At 46.7% G+C, this 9,135-nt stretch overlaps 3 protein-coding genes across 3 annotated transcripts; 2 read left to right on the top strand and 1 right to left on the bottom strand.

The window, feature by feature from the left end:
• The first annotated feature begins 686 nt into the window (after positions 1 to 686).
• LOC6726519 (syntaxin-16) lies at positions 687 to 2,112 on the top strand. Its single transcript, XM_002107439.4, has 3 exons — positions 687 to 905; positions 980 to 1,113; positions 1,176 to 2,112. The coding sequence occupies exons 1-3, from the start codon at positions 825 to 827 to the stop codon at positions 2,011 to 2,013; spliced, it is 1,053 nt and encodes a 350-aa protein (XP_002107475.1). The 5' UTR covers positions 687 to 824; the 3' UTR covers positions 2,014 to 2,112.
• LOC6726518 (RNA-binding protein pno1) lies at positions 2,054 to 3,051 on the bottom strand. Its single transcript, XM_002107438.4, has one exon. The coding sequence runs from the start codon at positions 2,922 to 2,924 to the stop codon at positions 2,202 to 2,204; it is 723 nt and encodes a 240-aa protein (XP_002107474.1). The 5' UTR covers positions 2,925 to 3,051; the 3' UTR covers positions 2,054 to 2,201.
• Positions 3,052 to 4,800: 1,749 nt separating this feature from the next.
• On the top strand, positions 4,801 to 5,360 carry LOC6726517. Its single transcript, XM_039296465.2, has 3 exons — positions 4,801 to 5,035; positions 5,092 to 5,233; positions 5,325 to 5,360. Exons 1-3 carry the CDS (start codon positions 4,818 to 4,820, stop codon positions 5,358 to 5,360), a joined length of 396 nt encoding a protein of 131 aa, XP_039152399.1. The 5' UTR covers positions 4,801 to 4,817.
• Positions 5,361 to 9,135: the final 3,775 nt, after the last annotated feature.

Genomic DNA, 9,135 nt, shown 5'->3' with positions numbered 1-9,135 from the left:
ACAGTGGGAACTGGCTATTAGAAACCGTGAAGCCAAACTCTTAATGAGTCCCATGAAATCCTGTCAAGTCATTTCAAGAATTACGCAATATATCAGACCCAATAGTTGAATTGCAATTTTTAAGCATTAGCTTAAAACGTACTTTTTTCTAAAAACATTTACAATACGGATCATTCGGTTATATAACATATGTGTAACGCAAAAAATAAGAGGCGCACATAACTAATTATTGAATACTATTATTGTATTATTTACTGGCTTTTTTATTGCTTTAATCAAAAATAAAGAACAACAATAAGAAATTGTTTGCCTACTACATATTTTATATTGACAAGAAAAGAAACCCAAACCTATAAACTCTATACGGCTTATATAACAGTACTACATAAATCTAACTTATAACAAAATTATTGCATTTCAATTTACGTGACGGTGTATACATAATTAACTTTAAAAATTTGTTGAAACTCAATAAAGCAATGCTATTTTCAGTAATTTCCCATTATTTCTATTGGAGCTATCCAATCCATTTTGTATATTGAAAAAATAACTTTTGAAAATAGGCTGTTTAAGAGTATGCCTATATAGTAGAGATTCTACAGATAATAAGAAAATAAATTTAAAATATGTAAAAATCTCGGAAATGTAACGGTGCGTTCACGCCAGGGTGACCAATTCGTCGTGGCGACTATCGGTATTCTGGGCGAGCAAAGTAGCGGGCACACTGCGCTTCTGTGTCAAAACGAAACTGAAAAAAATCTGAGTTTTCAGCGGACTTGGATCAATTTTTCCAATCCCCAAGAAATCGGGAGCAGAGGGTCAGGATGACGTCGCGCAACCTGACGGAGGTGTTCGTCATCATGCGCAACAATGCGTCCAAGAACCGGAGTCACTACGACGATCGGGTGAGTGCGTCTCCGTCTGGGGTCTTCGCTGGTCTCATCACCTAGCATATGTTTTGGGTTTGTCCGTCTTCCAGAGGGGCAGCGATGCGGAGCGCCTGCTGAAGCATTCGGTGCGCGAGGCGGAAGAGGGACTGGAGCTGCAGGACGACTACGGCACGCCGCCCGCCTGGCTGGATAAGTTCGAGGAGGCGCAGTACACCATGTCCAAGTGGGTAAACGAGCAGTAGTCCGTGCGCAGGGTTCAACTTCACTCCCATCACTCCATTGCAGGATCAAGCCGAAGCTGGATGAACTGGGCTCCCTGCACGCACGCCACCTCCTGCGACCCGCCTTCGATGATCAGCGGGACGACGAGTGCGACATCGAGGTGCTCAGCCAAATCGTCTCCAAGCTGATCACCTCCACGCACCGGCACATCCAGTGCGTGCGCAGCAGCATCGGCGTGGGCAGCAAGATGGAGCAGTGCCTGACCGCCAACGCGGTGCACTGCGCCCTGCTCCAGCTGCAGGAGCTGACGGTGAAATTCCGTGCCAGCCAGAATGCCTACCTGCTTCAGCTAAACTCCCGCGAGGAGCGCTCGCAGAAGTACTTCGACGACGGCGGCGGCGCTGGCGACGTCTTCACCAACGTGGAGCTGGGCGAGCAGAGCGCCGAGAACTTCGTCGACTCCTTCGACAACTTCCTGCAGCCGCCGGCGGAGGGCAAGTCCGGCAACGGCTATCTGTTCGAGGACGACGACCAGGCCATCGACGACCACTTCCAGAGGCCGCCGGCCAGCCGGATGACCCAACAGCAGCTGCTGCTCTTCGAGGAGGAGAACACGCGCGTGGCGCAGCACCGCGAGCAGGAGGTGACCAAGATAGTCAAGTCCATCTACGACCTGAACGACATCTTCAAGGACCTGGGCCACATGGTCCAGGAGCAGGGCACCGTGCTCGACCGCATCGACTACAACGTGGAGCAGACGCAGACGCGCGTCTCGGAGGGACTGCGCCAGCTGCACAAGGCGGAAATGTATCAGCGCAAGAACCGCAAGATGTGCGTCATCCTCGTCCTCGCGGCGGTCACCTTCTTCATGCTGCTGCTGCTCATCCTGACCAAGCTCTAGTTGCCCACGCGCCTCCAGTGGGCCGACCTCATTCCCGTCATTCGCTGTGTGTGTTTGTGTATATTGTAAATGTTTGAATACATGTTATTATATTTATTATTTATTGCTAATGCTAAAAAAAAACCGCAACTACTCCCTCTCAAACTCCACTCCAGTCCAGTCCAGTCTACTCCTGTCCGCTCTCCCAATCACATGCGCTCCGAGAGGCGCGAGGCGACTGACCGCAGGTTGCTGTACACCTTGCTGGGCGGCGAGCCGAGGATCAGGTTGCAGACGGCGCGGCGCGCCAGCTGAATGTTCTGGTAGCTGCCCAGGATGTGGATCTTGCTGTCGGCTAGCACGATGCGGGTCTTGGTCACGTTCTCGATGGTGAACTTGGTGCGGCCACCCTTGCCGGCGAGGCGGCCGATGGCGCGCGACTGATGGTCGCCGCGCAGCGTCTTCACGTCCTTGATTTCGAACGACTCGACGAACAGATCCTCCAGACGCAGCAGAGCCAGGGCGTCGTCCACTTCGAAGCCGCAGAGGAAGGCGCGCACGAAGTCGGCGCCGCGCTGCAGGTTGGCTATGTCCGGCGTCTCGGGGCCCACACGCAGCTCCACCTGGCGCGCCTTCATGTTGAAGCGGATTTGCAACTTCATGTGCTCCACCACGGGCGTGAAGATCTGCATCCAGTGAGTCTTGAGCGAGGCGTACCTGTGTGGCGGCACGGACACCTTGCGCAGCTCGCTCCTGGCCCGCTTCGCCTTGGGCGGCGCCGATGCTCGCGCAGATCCCAGCACCTGGCCCTCAATGCCGGTCGCCTCGTCCACCTGCATCTCCACGTCCTGCTGCCCGCCCCCGCTGGCTCCGCGCTTAGTGGCCCTCTTCGCCGGCTCGAATGCGTCTGCCTTAATGTTCTCTGCCTCCATGGTGCAATTTGTTGTGCCTCTACTGCGTTGTTTCCAATAATTTCTCAATCCAGCTGCTTTGTCTGCTCCACGTGCTCAGTGTGACCGTGCTTGAATCTGAGATTTCAGTTCACATCTGTAGCTTAATACCACACCATTGGATTTCGACGAAAATACCAATGCGTATGTACAAAGCTATACTGGCTGAAAGTATGTAGAATGTAGACTGTCGAAACGCCTGAATTCTTTATAATAAACTTCAATGGATTTTAAGGCTGCTCTAGGTGAGAATTCATATTTGATCGCTCATCGGTTAATTGCTGTTTCAAAAATAATAATTCAAGTACAGCATAAAGCTATAAGGTGACGTCACTGTCATATAGAACAACACAATGTAAATTCTCAACAGATGGCGCTATATGCAAAGGGTGCCGAAAGGAATAATGGTTTTTGTTAGCCGTTTATATATTAACAGTATATATTTACAGCTGTGTTCATAAAAATAGCAATGCGAGGGCAACTAAGAAATACAAAGATATTTTTCCATGTCCCTTTTCGGACTTATCTTTCCACTTTTCCATTTATTTTTAAGTTTTTCAGCACTGCTCCCAGGAGAAGAGCATATTAATTCTTAAGCTAAGAAAGGAAGAAAAACAAACGAGGACATTCAAAAAACCCTTGAATATTCTGCCAAAATGGTATCCAATGCCATTAAACATGAATGGAAGCCCGAAAACCGTAGTGCCATACGTAAAAGCACAGGTATAGAGGATCGACGCATAGTTCGTTACGGCAAAGTTAATCCCTTTGCATCCATTAAGGACATAAAGTCTGAGCTGAACTTGGGAATCAGCGACGTTACTATTCAGAGATGACTACGGAATCAAAATTTCAGTGCGAGGAGTCCACAAAAGGTTCCCCTACTTAGCATAAACTGGCCAGTCTCCAAATGGCTTAATATCCTTTGGATATTCCATCCTATCGGGTGGAACTGGTTCACTACTGTATATCCAACGACCTCCAAACACGGAGTACCACCCAAAACACCCACTGAAGACTTTCAGTGACTTTCATGGTGGACCTAAAATCCTGGCTTGTTTTTTTACCATGGTATGAGTCCGTAACATATGATTTATGGTATTATAAACCAAAACGCATATGCAAATATACTTAGTGATGTCTTACTGTCATATTCTGAATATAATATGTCCTTAAAATAGACATTCCAACAGGATAATGATCCAAAACACACAAGCAAATCGGCTAAGAATTGCCTCACTCAAAACAGAATAGAGGTAATGCCGTGGCCAGCATCATCTTCCGATTTAAGACCGATTGAAAACCTGTGGAGGGACATTAAACAATATGTGTCGATGCATGGATGAGGACCTGGTGGACTCCATGCCGCGTGGGTGTAAGTTTGTGCTGGCTAACAAAGGCTATCCAAGCAAGTATTAGGCCCTAATTAACACATTAAAAAGAAAAACTAAGTTCGTTCGAAGTCAAGTTGATTTTGGTTACTATTTTTTCATAGCACTGCTATTTCAGTGAACACCAGAATTTCTGCCTATTATGTTGTTTTTATCTATATTTTCGAAACTATTGAAGAAGTAAATGTGAAACATTTCTTGAATTGTTTGAAATTAAATACATAATGATATTATAAAAACAATTTGACCATTAAAACTGTGAATCATAGGAATTGTTTAACTTAAACTCGTCCCAAGCACTGCTATTTTTATAAACTATGAGTTATGAACTCATCTTCATTCTGGAATCGTATACAGATACCTGTTAATCAGCTACAGACGAGTGGGATAAACATAATTTAAATATAATTAATATAATATAATAATTATATAATATAATTATATAAAAATTATATAAAAAATGCAGTCTCAGGTTCCGCGTGGGATGGGCAATCAGTCTACCCAGACTAAGACTTCGCCAACCACGACAGCGAATAAGTCTACCCAGACGGAACCTGGCAATGATGGCAACGTGCAAGCTAGCGTGATCGCAATGCTGACAGGATTGGACTCGATCTTGGACATGAAGCCTAGCAGAAGTCCTTCGCCCGAAGAGCACCAGCGCCTTAATGAGCTGTTGTCCAACTGCTTTTTGCTGCGCGAGTGAGTTCAAGTGATTAGTGGTGAGAGTTCTGACTTAAAGTTGATGGTTTCATCAGAGTACTGGAGTCAAGGAAGCGAACGCTTCCCGAGGAGGAACTAACTGGGCTTCTAACTACGATACTAGAGCAAAGTCCAGATGGGAAACCGCTGGCTAAGCGGCAGAAGCCGGAGCGCCAGGAAGAAGAGTCCTCAGGGCAGGTAAACAAGTCTCACGAGCAATCATGTTCATTCTATACATATTCAATCTTGCATACATATCTTTTCAGACACTAATGCGGGCCTTCCTCAGAGCCTTTCAAACATGCGGGACATTAACGAAAAATGATACTTTGTGTTTCATTACCATTAATCAATAAATGCATTTGTTCAGAAGAGCTGTTTTATTTCACCAGTTAAGGTCGGTCAATACAAGAGTTTCTATACTAACTCTCCTTAAAAGGTCGTGCTATACTTATAAAAGGCACGCAAAAAGTTATACATGCATATCTCATACACCTTTAGCTCAGTAATGGGTATCCGATAGTCGACTCGACGTGGAGTATTTCTTAAGGAGTTTACTTAAATTATATAATTGGAGAACGGCATTAGAATGACAAAATCGTACTATTCAAAAATGTCAAAAATGAAACCATGCGTGTCCTGCGTGGCATAGCAGCTAGCTTTGAGGCCTGCGCTCGCCAATCGTTATCGAAAGATGGCAATCGAGTAAGCGGGTAAATTGAAATTTAGCCGCAGGCGGACATTAGGCTTTCAGATTAATTGTGGTCAGCGTCGGCGGCGCTCCTCTCGCAGCCATTAAAAGTTTCTGGGGCCGCAATGGGACTTACTTTTGCATCAACCGCAGCGATAAGAAGGCCATTGCAATGCCTCCTATTGCCCTGCACTTGAAGCAAAGTTAAGTAAGCCAAAGTGGAGTTAAGTAAAGTTAAGAGCGAGTAATGCGGCCACCGCAGGCAGGCGATAATCTCAAGCTTGCAATTGCACTGGCAATTTGTTTGTTATCTTCTCCGTTTCCGGTTTCCCACGTCCTTCCCCGTCCTCCTTCCCCTCCACCACCTGACCCTTTTCCGGCCTCTTGGGAAACTTTTCCCAGAGCATGAGCTATTTGAATAAGCACACTGGACAAAACTTCCTAAAGAACTACGGTATTACACTTTATGCACATGTACTTTATGATTATGAAAAATACAATTTACATATATAAAACATACGTACTTGGCATCTGCCATCTATCCGTATATTGCAGATTCCATTGAGATCCAGTTTCTATTATCTATATATATTTTGGTTAATCAACACCCTGATGTGGTTTGAATATTTCAAAACTTGGTACGTTGAAGTGTTTATTTTCGTGATAAAAATCTTGTTTTTGACATAAACATACAAATGGTTATAGAAAGAAGTGGGTTAACCAGCAATCAACGATGCACGTTTTCAAAAATAATTGTGAGCAGAATGCGAATTAATCTACTCCTTTCATTTCGATTGGTGCATAAATTGTTGTTTCACTGATCTCGGCATTTGAGCACTTGAAACCTTCTTATATCCGCCAACCAGCTGAACTCGGTTCCTTTTTCTCACAGTGCACAGAATTCGTGGGCGATATGAGTGCAAATTGCGTTGGCTTTCATTTGGCATGCACTCATTTGGGTTATCTGCTCGCCCACTTAATAAACTTAATGACTCTCGAAGCCGTTGGCTGCACATGATTTTGCCAGCCAAATCGCCTAAAAGCGCTCGCCTCTCGAGCTGTGCCACGCCCACTTCAGGCGCTCCGCCCACCGCGGAGATCCTTCCACGGCGCCGTTGTCCTTGGTAGCCTTGGTAGCTCCGAAAGCGACGACGAGCGCGAATACACGCACAAGGGCTTCAAAGGTTCTGAACGAATGGCACCAAAGTTATAATTAGTTGAGCTTAGATTCGGGCCAGGACCTCAAAGGCGAGCATGTATCCTGCAAGTAAATCAACACCAGCTGCGCCCAAACTGAAGTACATATTTCGCTCGACATTTGTCTGGTCAAACGCAGATGGGCAAATCAATTTGCATTGATGGCTACTTATGTGTATGCACACTTGGCCAGCATAAGTCATATAGATGACTTTAATATCTGTACCAAGTTATTGGCTCCTGTTTTCGCGCCTCATTCGCAGTCTTGTGCCGCCAGGATAAGCCGCTCAAGCGTCGCCCATTGCGGCTCCTTCTTTCCGCTGCCACTTGGCTGGCCATTAGTATAAGGTCCTGCGACACCAGGTGACTGCGCCTTGTGGTTGCTGCCCCAAATCCTAGCGCTTTTGGTCCAAAGTCCTGCGGCTCGGAAGAATGTAAAACATTTGATTGCCTTGTTGTTCGTCGAAATTGTGGCGATGTGCTCATCCTGCAGCGGCACAGTGGACAGACACTCAGCGGGCATCATTAGCTGGATATTTATATATCCACCACTCGTGGGTAGTTGGTTGTTGCTTACCAGGTTGAAATGAAAAGGGTTCCATGCCTTGGACAGTCCAGATTTTCCAGGAGAAAACTGGCCTCTTCCGCACCCAAAACACATTGTTGTTAGTTCCTCGAAGGTGTAAGATGAGCCTGGTCGGGCCAGGTCTGCGATTCGACTTGGTTGCTCCCAAGCATCTCGCCTTCCCAGCCAAACTATAAGACGGATTCGTGGGGGGGGGGGGCTTCAATCGGAGACGTGCTCCGCCATCCGTCGCGTCCAGCTCATTTGGCGCGCGGCTAATCGCGAAAAGCACACATCGATTACGGGGCACATATCCCAAAAGGGGGCGCGGCTCGGAGGCGGGGGTGGGCGGGGCTCGACCAAGAACAGAAGGCAGAAAAACGGCAGCAGAAACAGAAACCGAAACAGAAATAGAAACAATTAGCACGGAGCAGGACGTAATTGGCGTGCAGTTACGGAGGCTGATTAAAGAAGCAATCATAAAATTAAGACCCATAATCCTGTGCAATTTGGACAAACACACACACACACACGGAATGGTGGGTATGGCAAAGCAGAGTATCGCATGGAATCGAATGGAGGAGCAAGTGGGGGAATCCCAGGAACACGAAGCCCAGTGGAAGCTAATAATAACCGAAGGAAAGCAAAGCACACGGCAGCAGGACCAGCACGGGAAGAACAACAACAACGCCAGCACAAAAATCACTTTACACGCTCCAAATACGAAGCGGATGAGTGTGCGTGTGTGTGTGTGTGTGTGTGTGTGTGTGTGTGTGTGTCAGGGGCTTAGAAGAAGGGGTGGCCCCGCCAGGTCCGAGCTCGAGACGCAGTGCAGCTGAATGGCGAGAACTCTAGCTCCAAATATATCCAAGTCAGCTGTAATAAAAACTAAATTTGTTACTAATTATAAATTCTTCACTGACTTTGAAAGAATTGAAGAGCAGCGAAAATACGTTTATTGTTCTGGAAAATGTTTTACTTCTACTGTATATATTTGAAAATTAACAATGCTTTCATTTCATTGATATTTACTATATAATATCCATAGAGATTTCAAGGCAAGTATTAGTCGTCCTCTGTTAATACTAATGCATAAATATTATGTAAAGGTATAAGCTATCCGATACCCATTGCACACACAGGTAGAAATAAGGAAAGGAGTTCTTTAAGAGGCAACCACTGTTGCAGCATTGAGTTAAAGACCCATTAAAGGACCCCCAAAAACACAAGTTGCCGCCGCCCCTGGCGTGTCCGTACAAGTGTGCCGGTGTCCGTTGTCCGGAGTCTGAACTGCAGTCCCGTTAAAGGACGAGACGAAGAAGTTGCTGCTGCTGCTACGTGCGGCGATTTGTGCGCCTTATAATTCCGTGCCACAACAGCCACATCAGATCCAGGAGCAATATGAAACCTTCATTAGCGAGCTGGCTGCGGGAGGAGTAGGAGGAGCAGGAGGAGTGGGAGGACGCCGATGCCGACGCCCGCCCCACCGCAACGGATTGAAAACGCTTCCGGCCATACAAATTGTACGTGAAACGTGAGAAATTAATTTCCAAGGTGGCCACGCTACAGCCCAGGCCTCCACAACGATTTGACCCTGTCTTTGAGCCGTGCATCGAAACTCCGAGGGGACTTGTCCTTGGCTATCTG

The sequence above is a fragment of the Drosophila simulans genome, chromosome X (genome assembly GCF_016746395.2).
Source record: "Drosophila simulans strain w501 chromosome X, Prin_Dsim_3.1, whole genome shotgun sequence".
NCBI lineage: Eukaryota > Metazoa > Arthropoda > Insecta > Diptera > Drosophilidae > Drosophila > Drosophila simulans.
Note: the sequence above shows the minus strand (reverse complement) of the source record. Positions and strands in the feature narration are given on the sequence as shown.